General features: G+C 40.9%; 2 protein-coding genes across 2 annotated transcripts in view; one reads left to right on the forward strand and one right to left on the reverse strand.

Annotated features, from left to right (window-relative positions):
• The window catches only part of CC2D2A (coiled-coil and C2 domain containing 2A), a 183,671-nt gene extending 175,603 nt beyond the window's left edge, over positions 1–8,068 (forward strand). Inside the window, exons 36-39 of the mRNA XM_049790229.1 lie at positions 2,702–2,824; positions 4,456–4,514; positions 5,774–5,951; positions 7,799–8,068. Coding sequence (XP_049646186.1) covers positions 2,702–2,824; positions 4,456–4,514; positions 5,774–5,951; positions 7,799–7,987 — 549 coding nt within the window. The 3' untranslated portion in view covers positions 7,988–8,068. The remainder of the gene's footprint in view (positions 1–2,701; positions 2,825–4,455; positions 4,515–5,773; positions 5,952–7,798) is intronic.
• Positions 8,069–10,372: 2,304 nt separating this feature from the next.
• The window catches only part of FBXL5 (F-box and leucine rich repeat protein 5), a 53,061-nt gene continuing 40,952 nt past the window's right edge, over positions 10,373–22,481 (reverse strand). The window contains 1 exon segment of the mRNA XM_049789965.1: positions 10,373–11,257. Coding sequence (XP_049645922.1) covers positions 11,181–11,257 — 77 coding nt within the window. The 3' untranslated portion in view covers positions 10,373–11,180.

Below are 22,481 nucleotides of genomic sequence, written 5' to 3' on the forward strand. Positions count from 1 at the left end.
TAACCCCTGAGCATCACCGGGTGTAGCCCAAAAACCAAAAGAAAAGAAATAAAAAGAAATAAGGCCAAGAGAGATGGCTCAAGTGGTAATACACATGTTTGGCATATGTGAGGACCTCAATCTGATCCCTAGAACCACATGGTTCCCTGAGCACCCCAATCATGACCCCGGTGGCCCCCCAGCCTCTGAGTACCGATAGATGTGACCCCTACTAAAAAGTAAATCAAAATAAATGAGGTCTAATATTTTCTTCTCCCCACTTCTTTGAAGGGCATTGGTCTACCTCTTTCAGTTAGAAATAGAACTGGGCACAGATCCAGGTGTCCGACAAGGTCACTGCCTTCCGTAGGTATTCAGCAAGTGCCAAGTCAATTCATGACATATGAAAGCTAACTTGGGAGGCCCCATTCTCATGTCATCATTATTCCTTCAAAACTCCATCATCATACTCAGTGCAGAATCATTTTAGGCCTTTAGGAATCCAGCAACGGACTGAAATGTTTTCCTGGAACTCCATGGACTGTCAGATTAGTTCTTAAAGTTATAACTACATTCTTTTTATTTCTTTTATGACATTTTAAATGTAATTTTCAATTGCATCACCCTGAGGTACAGTTACAAACTTGTTCATGAGTTTCAGTCATATAATGTTCAACACGCATCACCAGTGAAGATTTCCTGCCACCAGTGTCATCAATTTCCCTCCCACCCTTTCCCCTGCTCTCCCAACTTCCTGCCTCTTCTCTCTCTCTCTCTCTCTCTCTCTCTTTCTCTCTCTCTCTCTCTCTCTCTCTCGCTAACTCTCTCTCTCTCTCACTCTCTTTCTCTCTCAAGGGGAGGTAAACTAGGGTAAGAGTAATGGCTTATTTCTCAGGTCCATAGAATTTAAGATTTCTGAGATCATTGGCATCAAAGTCTATATCCTATGTCTCAGGGCCCCACTAATTTTTATTAATTTATTTATTCTAAATGTTTTAATTAAGTCACCGTGACATAAGTTAAAAAACTGTGCATGGTTGAGGTTCAGTTATATAATGTCCAACTTCCTTTTACCAGTGCACAGTTCCTGCCACCCAGTTTTTTCCTCTTCTCCACCTGTCCTCTCCTCTGCCTACTCAATGGCAGATATTTATCCTCTCTCTCTCTTTTCAGTTCAGTTCTTTGCCTTGAAGATGCCTGACTAAGGTTCTCAGTAGTGATCAGCTTTCCTCCTTCTGTGACTCCCCAAGGGCCGGGGCCTTTCACTTACTCCAAGTCTTCCAACTCCCTGTTGTGGATTAATACCAAGGCTCCGTGTAACCTGACCCAATGGTTGGATCCAGCTGTTTCCCACTGCTCTGCACACCCCCTACTCTGCAGACTTCAAGCACTTCCTTCAAGAACTTTTTCCCTCTTTTAGTTTTGGTTTGGGGACAGTGCCTAGCAATGCTCAGGGCTTCCTGCACTCGGGAAGTATTCCTAGCAGACCTGGGGGACCATTGGTGAGGCTGGACATCAAGCAACCTGCCCATTGTACTCTCTCTCCAGTGCCCCCACTTCCTTCTTTGTAAAAAAAAAAAAAATTTTTTTTCTTTGCTTTTTTTTTTTTTTTCAGAAGGGAGAGGTGGCAGAAGTTCATACTAGGTGGTGTGCAAGGTTTATTCCTTGTTCTGTGCTGCAGGGTCACTGCCAGCAGAGCCCAAGGGATCCTATGTGGGATCAAATCAGGGTCAGCTGCATACAAGATGATACTTTAACCTCTCTCTCTCTCTCTCTCTCTCTCTCTCTCTCTCTCTCTCTCTCACACACACACACACACACACACACACACACACACACACACACCTCCCCCCACATCTCTTCTCTCTCCTTCCACCCACCCCATCCAAATCCATCAGGGTCAGCTGCATGCAAAATGATACTTTAATCTCTCTCGCTCTCTCGCTCTCTCGCTCGCTCACCTCCTCTCACATCTCTTCTCTCTCCTTCCATCCACCCCATCCAAATCCATCAGCAAATCCCATTGGCTCTTCCTTCCAAGCATCCCCACTGACTACAGCTTGCTGCCTTAATGTGTCATTTTACACCAGAAACCTACATGCTTCACAGTAGTCGGTGACTATTCTCCCTACACTTTCTCAGCGAGACGTCTAGGCACTATCCAAAGATTAGGGAACTGTAACCGGGCCAGATGAAGAAAGGAGGAAGATGCACAGAGCAGGGTGAGAAAAGGCTGCCTGGGCAAAGACCAGCCTGAGCTGTTTCTAGAACATTCTATGGTTGATGTTTGTTTAGGGGCCACACCTGGTGATGATTAGGTTTGCTCCCAGCTCTGCTTCTCATATGGTGGCTTGGGGGACCATATGGGTTGAACCCACATTGGCTCCATAGAAATATGGAGAATAGTCACAGAACTCAAAGAAAGGCAAGGCAGGTGCCCTCCTTGCAGTATTATCGCTCTGGCCCACCATTTAGGTTTTTATTATAAGAAACTATCTTTCATCAACGTACACACACCTGAACCTCAGATAGTAAGAAAATGTAAAAATATAGCCGGTGACAACTAAGTTATTGTCAGAGTGGTTAAAAATGAAATGGGACACATGACCTCTTTCTGTCTCTGTTGCTTTTCTATCACACACACACACACACACACACACACACACACACACACACACACACACACAAAGATATTTGCTAATCAAATTTTATCTTCTTTTAGGTTTGGTTTAATATTCAACAATATGATTCCCCACTAAGGATAAATTTTGATGTCACCAGGCCCAAGTTATGGAAATCTTTCTTTTCAAGAAGCTTTCCATATCCTGGACTTTCCAGTGTTCAGGTAAGATTCTTTTCCAGAAAATTAAATGTAGACAAAGAAATCAAGGGATTTGAAGTCTCATATGATAGTTTTTTTTTTTTGGGGGGGAGGGGTGGTTTGGGGCCACACCCAGCAGCATTCAGGGATTACTACTGGCTCAGAACTCAGAAATCGCTTCTTGAAGGCTCCGGGGATCATATGGGATGCTGGGAACTGAACCCAGATGGGTCACATGCAAGGCACGTGCCCTACCAGTGTGCTATCACTTCAGCCCAGGAGTTGGTTGTTTGTTGAGACTTTATTCTGAAATACTTCACCTACTATTATATTTGACTTTCACAGAGAATTGAGCTCATCTTAGAAACACTTAATGATTTAGTATATGCATATGTGAAGGACATTTTGATATAGGTTGTCCCATGAAATAATGATAGTACAACAAGTAGGAGTCCGCCTTGCATGTGGTAAACCAGGATTCAATTCCTGGCATCCCATATGATCCTCCATGCACAGCCAAAAGTTAAGACCTAAGTTCAAATGAAAAAAAAAATGATAATAAAAGTATGGTATTTAGAACCAGGGAAATAGTACACTAGGTAAAGCACTTGCTTGGAGAGAGTTAAACCGGATTTTAATCCCCCACATGGCATTTGGTCCCCCGAGCCCTGCCAAAAGAGAGCATGAAGCATGGAGCAAGGAGTGAGCCCTTAGGAGTGAACCCCCAAATCAAAATGGATTGTATTTAATTTTTTGTTTTTTGGGCCACACCTGGCAGTACTCAGGGGTTACTCCTGGCTCTGCTCTCAGAAATTGCTCTTGGTAGGCTCAGGGGACCACATGGGAATGCCGGAAATCAAACCCAGGTCAAACACCCTACGTGCTGTGCTATCACTCTGGCCCTTTGGGATGGCTATTTTCTTTTTTTTTTCTTTTTTTTTTTTTTTTTTTGGTTTTTGGGCCACACCCGGCGGTGCTCAGGGGTTACTCCTGGCTGTCTGCTCAGAAATAGCTCCTGGCAGGCACGGGGGACCATATGGGACACTGGGATTCGAACCAACCACCTTTTGTCCTGGATCGGCTGCTTGCAAGGCAAACGCCGCTGTGCTATCTCTCCGGGCCCAAGGGATGGCTATTTTCATGGCGAGAAAGGAAAAAAAACGGAGTCAGAAATATACAGCACTAAAACTGGTTTAAGATGGGGGGGGGGTTCTTTTTTTTTTTATAACTAAAACCAAAAAAAACAAACATGATGTAAAAAAAATCATGCTTAAATAAGCATAATCATTTAAATAAATAATTTTTAAAAAAGATAAATCATGAGTGCACTGATATCTTGTTCCACTTTTCTGATTGTAGGTTTGAAGCTTCATAATTTTAAAAACAGATTGAAAAAAAAACTAAGTACAACTCTTAAAATAGTGTTAGTGGGGCCAGAGTTATAGCACAGCAGTAGGGCATTTGCTTTGCATTCGATCAACCCAGGCCTGGGTGCAATCCCAGGCGTCCCATATGGTCTCCCAAGCCAGGAGTGATTTCTGAGCACAGAGCCAGGAGTAACACCTGAGCGTCACTGGGTATGCCCCCCCCCCCAAAAAAAAAATAAGTGTTACTGATTTTTCAGGAATTCCTGAACTGTTTTGTTTCTTTTCTAGCCAGAAGAGCTCATTTACCAACGCACAGACAAAGCAGCAGCCACTGAACTCCAGGACAGGTCACGAGATACAACTCAATCCCTACCATAATCTGTCACTCTTAGTCCAATACCAAACTAAGCTATTCTGAGTTGGATCCACCTGAAATAATTGGGGCAGTTTAGCTTTAATTCGTGTCGATAGATACCAGGACAGAGTGATCTCCAAATCCCGTGGCCGCAAAGGAAGCTTTGGCATTGGTGTGGTGTGGACAGAGGGGTGAAGTCTGGCAATGAGAGAGGCTCTCCAAAAATCTTGCCTTTGATTAAAGCTCAACACCATGTTATTATGGGTCTTGTTCAGGCATAACTTAATCCACAGCTTAAATAAGCCTCCTTTGTCCGACCGATTAGTGGCTTAGAGAATTTAGTTGGTTTGACCTAATACCTGGAGAAGGCTGCTAAAGACCTATTCGAGTTCCAATAATACTTGTTCCCTAGTTTCAGAAAATGAGTCTCAGGTACATATCCGTAAGTGTCAGGAGTGTGACCTCTGATTTAAAAGGGTGATACCCTTCCTCTGGTATCAATATGTCAAATTACAAGGTCAAGCTAACACCCTTTTAAGGGAACATCAGGGCAAGCCAATTTACACCCAATTTCAAATAAAGCCTTATTGAGAATGCCTATTTTAAACAAATAATCTTCCCCAAATGCTCTTGGTTCTTTTAATATATTTAATTTTGGGTGTGGCCCCAAAACCAAAAAAAAAGAAAAAGAAAAAATATGTTTCTAGGGGCAGAACAAAGGTACAGATGGTAGGGCACTTAACTTTGCACCAGCTGACCCAGGTTCAATCCCCAGCATCCCAAATGGTCTCCTGAGCTCACTATGAGTGATTTTGGAGTACAAAGCCAAGAGTAATCTCTGAATATCACCAGTATGACCCAAGGGTTAAGAAAAAGGAAAGAAAAGGAATGTTTTCTTAGTCCCCATTGTAACCATGAGCAATCTTGAAGGATGTTTGTGTCTATTTTCCAATCTCCAGGGATAGCCTATATCGATTGATATAGTGATTGTTAACCCTTCCCACCGAAATATGGCAATGTGGTCACCTAAATCCACAGCAAATTGGTGGTGGTGATGGTGGTTGCTTGGGGGCTGCAGTGCTCAGGAGTTATTCATGCTCTGCACTCAGAAACTACTCAGGGTATCATAAGGGATGCCAGGAATCGAACTCAATGTGCCACATGCGAGGCACATGCCCTCCCAGCCCCAGGAAATTGTATTCTTAGGATGGAAAAGGCAAAACATGAAAAAGAATATTTTTTTATGAATAGGGTTGAAAAAATACTGAAAGAGAAACTCATGGACTGGCGGCCCCGCCACCTGACCCGCTGGAACAGGTACTGCACGTCCACGCTGCGTCACTTCTTGCCCCTCCTGGAAAGGAGTCGAGGAGACGACGTGGAAGACGACCATAGGGCAGAGCTGCTCAGACAGCTGGGAGACTACAGGGTAAGCTAAGGGGACCCCACGATTTCCTCCTTACAGACCAGCAAACTACACTGTTCTTCCCAAGTACACACCCCACCTCACATAGTTCAGCAATCTAACCTATCACTAAGTAGCAAAAGATGTCTGTTTAAAATAAAAATGCCATTTTTTTAAAATGAGCACCCTATAAAAAATCCCTTTCATAAACATTCCAAGGGCTGGAGCAATATAGCACAGAGGTAAGGGTGCTTGCCTTGCACATGACCCTCATGGGTTTGATTCCCTGACATCCCATGTGATCCCCTGACCAGTGCCTTAAGTAATTCCTGAGCCCAGAGCCAGGAGTAGCCCCGAACACAGCCAGGTGTAGCTCAATTCTGGCCTCCCAAAAGGACAATCAACATACATTCCAAGTATGGGGGAAATAAGTGCACCTGGCCAAGTTACTAGAGACCAAATGGTCTTCAAAATTGATGCCACCACAAAGTAAGCTTTGGGAAAAGATAGAAGATTGGGACTTTCAAATTATTTTCCACTACCTAGAAAAAAAAATCCCGTAATGGCAGTTCCTGGTACTGCTGATGGTGGTCTCGTGTGTTCATGTCCTTTGAGGGACTTAAACACAGAAAATGGCCTCAAACTCTGCTAATAGGCTGGTTAGATGAAAGTGTGAAGTCAAGTTGGGCATTTTATTTTCATTCACTAAGTATCTGAAGTCAGGTTCTCAGCAGGAATGTATTCCACAGGAAACTTAAGAGCAGAGAAGACGGTATTCTATTGAGGGGAATGGGTTTTTAACACCTGGCCATGCTCAAGGGATACTCCTGACTCTGCACTCAGAATTTACTCCTGGCAGTGCTCAGGGGACCACATGGGTTGCCGGGGATCAAACTGTGTCAGCCAAATGCAAGGCAAACACCCTCCCTGCTTATCCTAACATCCCTCAAGTGAAGGAAGCTGAGGACTGATGGGGATGGGGCTCCTTTTCTGGGCATGGTCCTGCAGTCCTCAGGAAATGGCTCCTCTGGGCTGCCTCTTCTAGCAGTGAGCACTTGGGGACAGGTTCAGGAACCACTCCCATCCGCACACATGTTGTCCAGAGCAAAGGAAGACACATGTACGCAATATTCCTGGCAAATCTTCTGACACTCACTCTGCTCACATGCCACAAAGGGCTGGCAGGGAGAGGGGATGCTATCTAGGACTCTGGAATTATATGGGTTACTATGCAAACTTGGGGAGCAGTGAAGGCGGACAGGGGATAAGCTAGGTGTCCTGTACCAAGTCAGTGTGTGTCCTATGTTAGCAACTAGGAGATATTTGGCTCCTCTACATATTTTTGTATTAATGATAAGTGGAAAGAAAAATATAACTAAATGACTTTGAGATCCAGAAAGTAGATTGAATTGGAATATTAAGAATGGCCTTTGCGGGGCCGGAGAGATAGCATGGAGGTAAGGCATTTGCCTTTCATGCAGGAGGTCATCGGTTCGAATCCCGGCGTCCCATATGGTCCCCTGTGCCTGCCAGGAGCAATTTCTGAGCCTGGAGCCAGGAATAACCCCTGAGCACTGCCGGGTGTGACCCAAAAACCACCAAAAAAAAAAAAAAAAAAAAAAAAAGAATGGCCTTTGGAGGCCAGAGTGATGTCACAGTGGTAGGGCTTTTGCCTTGCATGTGGACAACCTGGGATGGACCCAGGTTCGATTCCCAGCACCCCTTATGGTTTCCCGAGCCGGCCAGGATCGATTTCTGAGTGCAGAGCCAAAAGTAACTCCTGATAGCGGCCAGATTTGGCCCCCCCAAAACAAACAAAAAAGCTTTAATCTGCAGGAGACTAATGACTGCAAATGTTCTTCTCTTTTCAGTTCTCCGGATTTCCCCTTCACATGCCCTACTCTGAAATGAAGCCTTTAATTGAAGCCGTGTACAGTACCGGAGTGCATAATATTGATGTCCCCAACGTCGAGTTTGCTTTAGCCGTGTATATCCACCCATATCCCAAAAACGTTTTATCCGTCTGGATCTACGTTGCCTCCCTTGTCCGCAACAGATAGCATTTTCACTGGACTTTTAATGGTCTGTAAAAATTGTAATTAGGTTGAGGATATATATATATATATATAATTTTTTAAATATTTTCATTGCCTTATCACCTTTTTTTAATAAAATGAAATTTTAGGAGTAATTTTCACCACTTCACTCATCAAAATTTCCGTGGCATTGCAGGGGCCAGAGCAATAGTCCAGCAGATATGGCATTTGCCTTGCATGTGGCCAATCTAGGTTCAATCCCTGGCATCTCATGTAGTCCCCAAGCCTGCCATGATTAATTCTTGAGTGCAGAGCAGGAGTAACCTGAGTCCTACTAGGGATGGCACCAAAACAAAAAGAAACAAAAAATTTATCCCCATAAAATACCCCTTTTCTAAATACCTCCTTTCTGGCCACCATTTAGAATCTAAGAGTTACTTGTATGCTCTTGCCTGTTATTTTTGACAATTATAACAGGAATACAATATGAGTGGAAACTACCAGTGATTGCCTTTCACTTGTTTTCTCTCGCATCATCAACCCAGCATCCACCCTTTTGTCCCAAGAGCAATGCTATTTTAATGGCAGAATATCCCACCACACGTACAGGTCATTGCTGCTTTATCTAGTTTTCTGTCACTGGGCATTTTACCTTGGTCTATGATTTGACTATTTATTATCAATAATGCTGCTAGGAACTTAAGCTCTTCAAATTAGTGCTTTCAAAATAAGAAACTATTTTTTATGTGGTTAAGGATCATATCGCAAGGAAGATGTTATTTTCAGTTATTTTTTTAAGATGATAAATATTTTGTTAGTCTTCTTCTCTGCCACTTTGGCCCTCAAATCAGTGGCCGTGAACTCTGGTGTGCCCACCATTATTATGTTTTGTTTTGGGGTCACACCTGGCAGCGCTCAGGGTTCCTCCTGGCTCTACGCTCAGAAATCGCTCCTGGTAGGCTCGGAGGACCATATGGGATGCCGGGATTCGACCCATCGATCTTCTGCATGCAAGGCAAATGCCTTACCTCCATGCTATTTCTCCAGCCCGCCCACCATCATTTTTGAGCTCCATAGATCTACACTTTAGTCCAGGCTTACCTACTTGGGATGCCTTTGCCAGGTCAATAGTCATGATTGGATTTGTTTGTTTTGTTGTTATAGGTACTGTTTTGCTGTACACTATTTTATTTAGCTTTGGTATCAGTAATAATGGGCTCATAAAGTGAATATGAACAACATATTCTCTACCCCTCCCATTTCCTGAAAAATAATGTAGGAAATTAGCATTACCTCCATCTTGAAAATATTCGGTAGAATTCTTCAATGAATCCTTTGGTTTCGGAAATTTTTGGTAGCTTTTATTTGGGGGTGGGGAGACATTATTCTTTTTAATTTGTTTTGATTTTGGGCCACACCTGAGCATGGCTCTGCACTCAGGAATTACTCCTAGTGGTGCTTGGGGAAACCATATGATCCTGGTTGGCCGTGTGCATGTAAGGCCAGCTCTGGCCCCTGTGACTGCATTTAAGACCCAGCAAAGTTACCCTGTTTTTTTTTCTGTTTGTTTGTTTTGTTTTTGGGTCACACTTGGCAACGCTCAGGAGTCACTCCTGACTCTGCGCTCAGAAGTCGATCCTGGCAGGCTCGAGGGACCATATGGGATGCCGGGACTCGAACTGAGGTCTGTCCTGTGTTGGCCGCAGGCAAAGCAAATACCACTCCGGCCCATTACCACGACTTATTATAGAATTCTCTTAAAACTTTCCTATGGTTTAGTGGAATCTATGTTTACCTCTAGTTTATCTCTCTCCTACTACCTCAACAAAAGAAAAATGCATGGACCCAAAAGAACATTGCAAGAATACTTTCTCTTCTGCAGCCTTATGAGAGTTTATGAAAAGAAAAAAAAAAAAACGAAGGCAAAAAAACCCAGCATATTGTGCTCATTCTTCTCTTCTACATGACCTAAATCTGAAGCACCCCTGAGGCCTTTTAGAATGGTGGGTCACCAATACTTTTTTTTTTTTTTTTTTTGCTTATTTGTTTTGGGGCCACACCTTGCAGTGCTCAGTGGTCATTACTCTTGGCTCTGCACTCTGTAATCACTCCTGGCAGACTCGAGGAACCATACGAGATGCTAGAGATTGAACACAGGCCAAACACGTGCAAGACCCTTGCCATTGGGTTCTCTCTCTGCCCCAATCCTCTGTGTTTCACACAGAAACAGAATAAAGTTGCAATTCCAACTTTCGACTCTTGCATATTTAGTTTCAAAAAGGGAAACATTCAAAGGTACCATTCCAGGTCTCTCCAACATCGCCAGGATACTCAAAAGGCACCTTTCACCTACTTCCAAACCTGCACTGAAATTGATAATCAAATCAACACTCCGAAGAAATCACTGGATAGTCCTCAAAGTAGATTTTATTATACATTTCCTCAAATGATTGTGGAACTATTTTTTTTAAGTCCTGCACTTTCCCCTCCCCACCAATTTGACAATTTAAGGATGACAGCAGGAAGAAGGGGTCTTTGAAGAAAGCAAATAAAAATATAGTGGTGCTCTTCAAGCTCACTGAGCTAACACCAAGAAGCCAATTTATTGTAGAATCTTATTTATGGGTACATTTGAATTGGCTTTCAGATTTGTTGAAGAAAACATTTGGGGTTAAAAGAAGGGGGGAGACTTGTTTCCAAAATATGTAGTTTTTAAAATAAGACTTCCAACGGTATGTCTGAAAAGATCCGCAAAGAAAGCCTGGTAGTGTTTTAGAGATAAAGAGAACCAATAAACCCATTAATTTTAAAACTCAATATAATCTTAGAAGTATTATAAGTGGCATAGCATTAGTGACTTTTTTTTCCAATTCAACTTAAAAAAGAAAAGGGATGGTTAGGATTGTTCTTAATCTCAACTTTGGGGGCGGGGCAGGGGGGGACGGACCTCTTCCCTTTCCAAAACAAAAATACTACTTAAAAGAAAAGACAATACTGAGAAATTCACTGGTCAAAATTAAGAAGGGGCAGGGGAGGGGTGTTCCTGTGAGAAACTGGGCCAAAACAAACCCCAATCCAAATGGGGATGGTTAACACAAGAAATGTGCTGTGAGTAAAGTGCATGAAAGGAAGCCTGCTCATCTAAATGAAGTAGACAAAAGTCTACTTTTTAGTAGTAGTAGTAGTAGTAGTAGTAGCAGTAGTAGAAGGTCAAGAGTCATTCGCCAGAGCGGCAGCAGGCTCGAAAACCACACTGCAAATTCTGGCATCCACTGGCGGTGTCAGCATGAGGACCTGTATAAAAACAGAAGAGTGTGAAAGCAGGAATTTCTCAGTGATCACATAAAAACCAGCTTGCCTATATTGAGAGAACAAAACATTGATATCACCTTTTATCAATATTCCATTTATCACATGAAAATAAAATCTCACATTAAATATAAAGAACTACCATACGCAAAAAAAAAAAAAAAAAAAAAAAATTACCATTGGCAGCCTGACTTGAACATCTATTTCATGGTCCAAAAGGTTAAGTAAAAGGAGTTTTCTACAAAATAAAAATCCAAGGAGCAGCCACAGAAGCAGAATTTCAAGGCTAAGTTAACAAATTTCTTCCTATACTCTGAACATCCTTTCTAGAAATATGATACGCCAAAAACAATCCTAGTCATCACAGGTCATCAAAAAAAGATAACCAGTATCAAGCACTGCAATATACAGAACATTCAAAAAAAATTAAAGAACTGAGGAGCATCTGACATGGTCCCCGAGTCCACCAGGAGTAATCCCTGAGAGCCACTAGGTATGGCCCAAAGTAAAGAACTCTAGATAGGACAGCATCTTCGCTATATCTTTAATGTCTATTGCCCAGTTAAATCAAATGGAAGAGTAAGCGAAATTCTCATTCAGAATTAAGTATGTGAATAGTGAAACATGTCCAGGACAATAAAAATTATGATTCACCTACAAAAAGAGTATTACACATTTGTAGAATAACTGGTATTTTATCCTAGTCATTAATTATGTTACTCAGATACTATTTGATAGCATTAGGAAAGATTATATAAACTACAAAATGTGAAAGAAAAAATATGGCATATATTCAAATTTTAAATCCTTTGAATGAATCAGGGTTTTCGCAAGGTAAAATACAAAAAGACTTTAACTAGAAACAAGGGGCCTCTGAAAAATGCCTTCAGCATGAACAGAAAAAAGCATGCATGCATCATTTAATAACAGTTATGCAGCCTGCCCAGGGTGTTTCTAGGCAATCTCACTATGGTTTGAATGCCATGGGTCGTAAACATACAAATCTATGTGGCACAGTCTACTGCGCACCTGGCCAGAACAAGTAGTCATCAGTCACTGACGAAACAGCATGTGGCACAGGACTATAAAGAGCAAGTATTTACTTAACTCCTGTTAGAAAATACCTTTAATTGTAATATGGGTGGCTCATACAAAGAAATACAAGATGATTTATTGTAGAACGTATCAAATGGATAATTGAACAAAGGAAACAGCACTCTAAACTAATAGAAAAAAATTTTTTTATTTCGATTTTTTTTTTTTCTTGGATCACACCCGCAGTGCTCAGGGGTTCCCCCTGGCTCTGTGCTCAGAAATTGCCCCTAGCAGACTCAGGGGACCATGTGGAATGCTGGGATTCTAACCACCGACCTTCTGCATGCAAGGCAAATGCCTTACCTCCATGCTATCTCTCCGGCCCCATGAACTAATAGAAAATTTCACTGAGAAAACAAACTTTCAAATTTGCTTTTTTTAAAATTAATTATTTATTTATTTTGGGTTTTGGGCCACTCCAGGCAGTACTCAGGGTTACTCCTGGCTCTAAAATCACTCAGAAATCACTCCTGGTAGGCTCAATGGACCATATGGGATGCCGGGGATCAAATCCGGGCCAGCAGTGTGCAAGGCAAAACAGCCTACATACCTATTGCTCTGGCCTCAAATTTGCTTTGTTTTAAAGTGATAAAATGTTGCAAAAGAAGGCAAGAATTCTCATACTAACATGAGAAAATAACCAACTACCTATAAATGGACAGGAGAATACAAACTTATTGCCCAGAAATTAACTTTTCTCTGTAGTCCCCCAAATACCTTCAAAGGCAAAATTTCTTAATAAATATAATAAAGCTCATATATTTCATCATGAAAATGATAATGTATCTGTAAGAAACTAAATTAAAAATCTTTGTAGGGATGTGTAATGGTGAACACTGCTTAATTTTAAAATTAATGAAATACCTGGAAAGAAAGGTTGAGGTATTTAAATACAAAATGGTTGATGAAATTTGATTGACTACATTTTATAATTAAAGTCAGGTATAATGGCTTCAATCATGAATGAGAATGACGATTTGTTGTATTAGTCCATTTCTGTATTTTACAGTTTTTCATAAGTTTAAACTGTAAAAAATATTAAACTTAAAAATATATATAACTGAATTACCGCAAGACCATTTTTATTTTATCAGAAATAAAATATGTTCTATTTTTAAAATGAGGAAGTAGGCAAATTTTTCAAATGTCAAGTGATATCCATACATCATTAAGATTATTTTTCCTTTAAAGAAGATGCAGTGACCTGGGGCTAAAGCAATAGGACAGGTGACAAAGTGCTTGTTTTGCACAATGTTGACATGGGTTCAATCCCCAACATCCCATAAATCCCTGAAGACCACCGAAATAATCCTTGAGTGCAGAGCCAGGGGTAACTCCTGGGCCCTGCCAGGTGTGGCCAAAACAGGATGTGGCCAAAAAGGATGACATAATAATATTATAAGCACAAGTTGCAAATAAAATTTCTCAATACACAGGATCCAATATGTTATAAATGCTCTGATAGGGAACCTTCTGGTCAGAAACTCATCTCAACAACTGTTCACCTTTGATCATGTTTTCCTCCTGAACAAGTTTCTCGTTTTAACTACAGGTACCCCCTCCACCTCCCACAGTGCTTCTCCTCGGTCTGCCTTCAGCTCGCCCCTCCAGCTAGTTGCTAACTGCTTTGCCTACCAATCCCCTCCTGACTCTCTCCAATGCTCAGTCACCTCAGGGAAAGAGTGTCCAGATCCCAGTGCTAAACTTCTGGAATCATGAATTCTTTGAGAATGAACCTGATTAAAAATTGTCTTAGTATTGGATTTCAAGGTTTTTATTGTTGTTCTGTTGGGTTTTTTTATTTTGGTTTTTGGTTTGGGGGCCACATCCAGTGATGCTCAGGGTCTACTCCTGGCTATGTGCTCAGAAATCACTCCTGACTTGGAGGACCATATGGGAAGCCAGGGGATTGAACCGCAGTCCGTCCTAGGTCAGCTGCGTGCAAGTGAACGTCCTACCACAGCACCACCACTCCGGCCCCATGGATTCCAAGTCTTTTTAAGAGAAAAAAAGACGTGTGGATTTTTGTTTCATTTAAATTTGTTTCATTTCATTTAATTTGTTTAAAATACTTCAAAATGTTTTTCGTTTTAATGTTTGTTTAAAAGACAAAAAGCAAAGAAACACTTTATACTGAATTCAGCAGCGGCCTAGGGAAACATGGAAAGGGAAGGCCTGAGAACAATGAAGTCAAGGTTTATACTAAGAAGACAGACAAGGGAATAATTACTATATTTTTAGTTCCATACGATTCCCCCCATAAAAGTGCATCTAATGGAGTGAAAGCCCGAGTGTGGAGAGGAGAGCATCTACATGTGGCTTATGGTCAGGTGCGTCTCATATGGCGAAAAATATGATGGTTTACAAGAGCTTTCAGAAACTCATCATTTTCCCAATACTCATCCTTTACCCATTCTCCCCCAAAGACAGAACCAACTGACTCACTACCCACAGTGGCTGCTGGTTCCATCTTTGGAGTAGTTCTGCATGAGTTGCAGGGAAATGAGTGTAAGAATAAAATGGGCTATTTTCATCGGAAAGCGACCAAATCCTGCTCTCTGTCAACTTCTTTTTGGCTCACAAAATCCAAATTCTCGCTTACACTGATCTGTATCCTTCTGTCAAATATGCATTACTATCTCTGAGTTTCTATGGGATTTTACGTATAGAGAAAATGGATCAGTGTTGGCCACTTTGAACGGAGAAGCCATCGAGAGAAATTTATAACCAATAACCACAACTAGTAACTACCTCAGATTTTAACATGATAATTGAAGAATAGGGAATAACTCTCACTGAAAGTGGGACCAACCCAGGAACAAAGGCCTAGGGTATGGTGCAATCATTGTTTTCAACTTAGCTTAGTTTCAAATTGTAGAAAAGGGACAAGAATAGGGCCAGAGAGATAGCATGGAGGTAAGGCGTTTGCCTTGCATGCAGAGGACGGTGGTTCAAATTCCCGCATCCCATATGATCCCCCCGTGCCTGCCAGGAGCGATTTCTGAGTGTAGAGCCAGGAGGAACCCTTGAGCACTGCTGGGTGTGACCCAAAATCCAAAAAACAAGAACAAACAAACAAAAAAGGCATGAATAGCAACTTTTAAAGCATGTAAATTTTAAGCAATGTTAACAGTAAAACCCTTAAGTTTCACAGAACTGTCTAGAAAAGGAAATAAGTTAACAGATGAAATGAACAAAAGGAAAAGCAACTATTAGAAATATTGAGATATATTTGAGAAATATTGAGATATATGTTTCCTAGTGTCTTAAGTAGGTAACTATGCTTCCACGGTCAAGTTACAATTAAAATCCCTTTAAAATTGCGTTCCTCCTATTATGCTGAGTGAAATGAGTCAGAGGGAGAGTTAGGCACAGAATAGTCTCTTTAATCTGTGGGATTTAAAAAAATAAAAGTCTGGTAATAATGCTCAGAGACAATAGAGGTGAGGTTTGAAAGGGCCAGCTCATGATATAAAGCTTACCAACTTCCATGACAATGGTGGTGAGTGAAATAGAACGTCTGTCTCAAAGATAGGCAGGGGGTAGGGGAAGAAGGAGATGGGGGCATTGATGGTGGGAATACTGCACCAGTGAAGGGGGGGTGTACTTTTTTATAACTGAAACCCAACTACAAACATGTATGTCATCTTGGTGTTTCAATAATGATATAAAAAATAAAGTAACAAAATAAAATCCAGTTTCTCATCAGCAAGCAAATGTCCAACTCATTATTTATGAGATACCCCAAATGACTATAAAACACAAAGGCTAAATTGCATTACATAATAATGAATAAAATCAGAAACTAAGACTAATGATTCAATAAAACCTTTAAATTTTAGGTAAAAGCTCTTCAGCTGTTGGGGGCTCTGGGCAGGACAGCTAGCCATAGGCCCCCTGGGCTGACCACTTAGTCCAGGGGACTGAGAACCCCCCCTGCCAGAGTGGTCTTCAGGGTCACGCCTGGTAAATCAGGCCCTGGGGGGAGGGTGGGGAAGAGAAATTCCTCCCCTATGTATACTGGACCCCATTCAGGAGTTCTTTTCTTCCTAGTATTCATTTTCAAAAGCTTGCGGGTGCATATACTTTTTATCAACACCCAAAAATATTCTTAATTCTCGACTGTTTCTAGGGGAAAAAAGGGAATTCCCTAGATTTGGAGGATAATATTCAAATAGGTCTCTAAAATCAGTATATATGTAGACATGACTTCCTATACAGTGGTCCTCTCTCACTGCCAAGCCAAATTCATAAACAATTCATCTATACAATGTATATAACCCTTCTAATATATTTCTCCACTTCCACATCAGAGCCCCTTCTACTCCCTCATCTCCATTCTGGATTCGTTATCTTCCCCTTAATTAACCCTCTCAACCCTCAGTTCTTTAATTTGTTTGGCACCAAGACCGACCTCCTGCTCCAACAGATTCTGCCCTTTCGCACACCCCTACGAAGCTCATTATTACTCCTTAACTCTCCCACCCCCAACCATCAGTACTCCACATTTAACCTTTTTAATTTCAGTACCACACAGTTCTAATCACAGACCAAAGTCGTGCATTGGATTTAACAACCCCCAACTGTTTCAAAAGACATAAAATGGACACATATCTTTTGAATATTTTATGTGTATTTTCCTTAACAGCTATAACTCTTTCTAAATATCCTTTTACCGTGACTATTCTGCCCACTTTTTATCTTGTCTTCTCTCTGTGAGCTGTTCAATAAGGAATTTTGGTGGAAGAGCCCCTTAGTTTAATGCTTATAATTGAACCATGTCATGGGGATTGTTGGACTTGTTCCTATGGCCCCCATATGCTCTGATAATGCCACTTGGCATTGTTCCTTGTTTGCATAGGCACATTAAAATGGGAAAATACTATACATACAAATAAGTTCTTATCTAATAGAGATTGGAACACACAAATCTCATAGTACAATGGGACCTTACACCCTGAACATTGATATAATGACCTGACACTGGCCTCAGAAGAATGGGCATCCTCCATTCACCCCTGAACCAGGGAAGCTATCTACGAAACATCCAAGGTTTTTTATAACAACACCTGGAAGCAATCCTCTACCAGGGAAGACCCTACCATTGCTCTGACATTGACCTGCTCAAAAGAGACTTCCCTTAGCACTAAGAAGACTAGAGAACAGCAACGACCTGCTTACAGGACAGAGTTCTCTGCATTGCCCTTTAATTGTAAGGTGAAACGAGAGGTCGCTCTGCACCATCGTGACTGCAATATAGGATATGCAGATTCCAGGATCTTTAATACAGAAACATGATACCAACAACAGAGACTGTGTGAAAAAAAAAAGTGTATTGGCACTATAGACAATGACCTGGATTGGACAAACTAGTTTGCCTGGAGCCTAGAGTTGGTCTTATGCCAGGAAACTTCAGGGGTAGGGTCTCCTTGTATTTAGGCCAAGTCTTTTCCTTTCCATGTCCCTCATATTTTGGTGGGCCTATGCAAACAATAATTGCCACTCTAATACCATTTTTACTGTGCTCCTTGGACTCTAATCCTTAAGAAAAACCCACTTAAACTTTTGAGGTTAACTTAAACTAATATGCATGTGCATGGAAATGTAAAAAAGTACTTTACCTTCAATGTTTTTTGGGTTTTTTTTTTTTTTTTTTTTTTGGTTTTTGGGCCACACCCAGTAACGCTCAGGGATTACTCCTGGCTATGCGCTCAGAAGTTGCTCCTGGCTTGGGGGACCATATGGGATACCTGGCTTAGGGGACCATATGGGGCACCGGGGGATCAAACCTTGGTCCGTTCAAGGCTAGCACAGGCAGAGCAGGCACCTTACCTCTAGCGCCACCGCCCGGCCCCTGCCTTCAATGTTTAAGGAGTTACATAAGTTGCATGTCTTTAGATTGCTTTGTGTGCTGCTAAGAAATATTATATACTACAATCTAGGGCTTGAGGGACAAAGTAATTGTACATGGGTTTTGTTTTATTCTTCTTAATGTTCTTTGGCTGAAAGTTCAAAGTTAAGATATCAGCAATGGAACTACTGAGAATCCTGTTTATGGGTGATTGTCCTTCCACTGTAACTTTACCTTTTCCTCTTTCTTTGCATCTTTGTTCTCATAATTAAAAATAAAAAATTAATAAGAAAATTTCAGATAAGAAAGCACTTAAAATATTAGATAAAACAGTTATATCAGTAGGTACATTTTTCCAAACTATTATTACTGAATGTTTCACTTTTTTTGGATAGGATGTGTATTACTTACACTATTATGAGCACTTACCTTCACTTACCTTTAATTCCTCTTTAACTTAAATTAGAAACATAAGAGAGCAAATCATCTGAGACTGTATCACCTTCAGAAAGAATTACGCGCTAATCTATCATAATTCACGAATTATATACACATTGAATTGGAAGTCAGTACCAAAAAGTCTGCTATCACTGTCTTGGAAAACTGCAATTTCCATTTAACATCTCATGTGTAAAGAAATATGCTCCTCCCAACCATCAGTACCCCAGATTTACCCTTCTTAACTTCAGTAACACACAGTTCTAATCTTTGACCAAAGACATACAGTAGATCTAACAAATCCCAGAACTATTTAGAAGGACACAAATTGAACACATATTGAACACATATATCTTTTGAATATTTTATGGGTATTTTCTTTAACTGCTACAACTCTCTATATATTCTTCTACCATGATGTTTCTATCCACTTTTCATCTTTTCTTTTCTTTGTAAGCTGTTCAGTAAGGATTGTTGGTGGAACTGTCCCTCAGTTTGATGCCTATGATTGAACTATGTCATAGAAATTGCTGGTCTTGTTCCTATTGCCTCCAGATGCACCAATAACGCTTCATGGCATTGATCCTTGTTTGCATAGACACATTAAAATGGGAAAACACTATACATACAGATATGGTCTTATCTAATAAATCTCAGTACAATGTACCTTACACCCTGAACATTGATATAATGACCTGGCACAGGCCTCAGAAGAATGGGCATCCTCCATTCACGCCAGAACCAGGCAAGCTATCTACGAAACATACAAGGTCTTTTATAGCAACAGCTGGAAGCAGTCCTCTACCAGGAAAGACACTACCAAGGGTCTGACATCGACCTCCTAAAAAAAGACTTCCATTTACACTGAGAAGACGTGACAACAACAATGACCTGCTCTACAGGACATGGTTCTCTCTAGTGCCCCTTAAGTGTGAGGTGAAACGAGAGGATGCTCTGCACCATCCTGACTGCAATATGGGATATGCAGACTCCAGGATCTTTAATACAGAAGCATGATACCAACAACAGAGACTATATGAGGAATGGAGGTGTATTGGCACTACAGACGATGACTTGAATTGGACAAACTAGTTTGCCTGGAGCCTAGAGTCAGTCCTGTACCAGGAAACTTCAGGGGTAGAGTCTCCTTGTATTTAGGCCATAATTTTTCTTTCCATGTCCCTTATGTTTTGGTGGGCCTATGAAAACAAATGCCACTTTAATACCGTTTTTTACTATGTTCCCTTGACTCCAATCCTTAAGAAAAACAACCCACTAAAACTTTTGAGGTTAACTTAAACTAGTAAGCATGTGCATGGAACTAGATAAATGTACTTTGCCCTTAATGTTTAAGGAGTTACATAAGTCTAATGTCTTTAGATTATATGGTGTGCTGCTAAGAAATAGTATGTACTACAAACTGGGGATTTGAGGGACAAAGTAATTGTATTGTACATGGGTTCAGTTTTGTTTTTCTTAATGTTCTTTGGCTGAAAGTTCAAGGCTGGGATATCATCGATGGGACTACCGAGAATTCTGTTTATGGGTGATTGGGCTTCCACTGTAACTTTACCCTGTCCTCTTTCTTTGCATCTTTGTTGTCATAATTAAAATAAAAAAAAAAAACTTTATCCACCACAAAAAGCTTAAATATCATGAAGAACTCTTAAGTCAAAATTGGCAATTTATAACCAGTGCTTTACTGAGGTATATTATTTGCAATCAATACTGTTTATCTGATTAATAACTTATCTTTTCTAAAATCTCTGCTGCTGCTTAGAAAAAGGTCATTCTACTTCACTTACTACTTAATAGTCAGTGAGGACTATCCATCAGTAATTCACCTCTTTAGTTGGTAACTGGTGGCAAAACTATTAAAAAGCCTATAATTTCTCACCAAAATACGAGCCTTATTATTCTAAGACCAGGTACAAACATATTAACTAAGTCTAGAGATAAAAAAAAAAAAGCCCTTAAGCAATCATTAAGTATTTACTGTACAAACTGACTTACAATGAAAGATACTAAACTGGATCAATGATTACATCTTGCAAAACTGGACACAATACAACCTGAACACTTTCAGGTGGTCTGTCTTGTCTTTCATAAAAAAAAATTAAAAAAATTAAAAATAAAAACTGTTAACAGAGCATTACTTTAAGAGTAACAGTATAACTGAAACACCAGTGAATATCCTCATCTGTATATTTTAAAGTACTTTAAAACCAAAAACGCATAAAGATACTGTAAAATGAGGATTTAGTGTTGGGTTCTATAAGCACTCTATTTCCTTTTAAGTCCTTCAGAGTAAGCTATCTTCCTCAATGCTCAGTTAAAGGCTGGGGAAAATAGTTCCAAGAGCTGGGGCATGTGCTTTCCATGAGGGATACCTGGGTCCAATCGCCAGCACCGCCCGAGTGACAGCTGAGCACTATGGCAGGAGTAACCCCAGAACATCATCAGGTATGGTCCAAATCAAAATACCAAAATATGCATTTATTGGGGCCAGAGCAATATCATAGCAGTGGAGTGTTTGCCTTGCACACAGCCGACCTGGGAACAAAACAAAATCCCCAGCATCCCATATGGTCCCCCGAGCCTGCTAGGTGCTATTTCTGAGCACAGAGCCAGGAGCAACCACTGAGCATCACTGGGTGTGGTCCAAAAACAACAACAAAAATGACTACTCACTTAGAAAAGGAAGGAGTATCTTACACGCAACACAGGATCTAATAGTTTCCTCTGAGAATCCTATCGATCTAGTTTGAAACTGAAAGGAACTATAACATACTTTTAACTGAGTACTAAGTATTTTATGTCGTTTTATTTTGTATGTTTGTTTTGGGGGAACCACACTATCGATGTTCAAGGACTCCTCCAGCATTGTGCTCAGAAAACCAAGTGGTGGGAGAGGGATCAAATTAGGGCAAGACCACGCAAGTTATGTGTCTTTACCACTGTACCATCTCTCTGACCCCAAAAGATTCTAAGTATTAACTTCAGTATCTAAATAAGACTTTTGTACATATTTACAATAAACTAGACCCAATTTTCCCCAAACTATAAGAATTTATACCCAAAATTAAAGACTATAACTGTGAGGGAACCAGAGAGATAGCATCTGCCTTGCACACGGCCGACCCAGGTTCAATCCCTGGCATCCCGTATGATCCACCCAAGCCTGCCAGGAGTAATTTCTGAGCATAAAGCCAGGAATAATGCCTGAGCATCACTGGGTATGGCCTAAAAACAAAACAAAAATATCGAACAACAATAAAAAATAACCCTGAGATTTAGTCCCACAAGCATAATTCCTAACTCCTAATTATGGACAATTAGAGTACAACTCAGATGTTTTCTCATATTACAAAAACTATTGGGACCAGGACAATATCACAGAGGTAAGGCGTTTGCCTTGCATGCGGCCAACACAGAATGGACCCTGGTTTGAATCCCGGCATCCCATATGGTGCCCCAAGCCTGCCAGGAGTGACTTCTGAGCACAGAGTCAGGAGTAATTCCTGAACACCGCCAGGTGTGACCCAAACAAAACAAAACAAAAAAAAGTTTTGTTCACTGATTGCTTTTCATAAGTTCTCTCTAGCTTGGGAAAGGAAAAGATTGAAACTACAAAGATAGAACCACACTGGAAATCTTCCTTTCTCAAACTGACTTCATCACTCTAGTACTCCACCCAAGCCAGGTCAACATTCCTTGATGGCAACTCAGAGCAGAGCCACTGATGCTCTTGTTTCAACATTCAACAGCCCCAGGGCTCATCTCCCAACCCACTCAACCCCAATGGTATTCCTCAAATCAGACACT

Source organism: Suncus etruscus, chromosome 16 (assembly GCF_024139225.1).
Source record: "Suncus etruscus isolate mSunEtr1 chromosome 16, mSunEtr1.pri.cur, whole genome shotgun sequence".
Taxonomy (NCBI): domain Eukaryota; kingdom Metazoa; phylum Chordata; class Mammalia; order Eulipotyphla; family Soricidae; genus Suncus; species Suncus etruscus.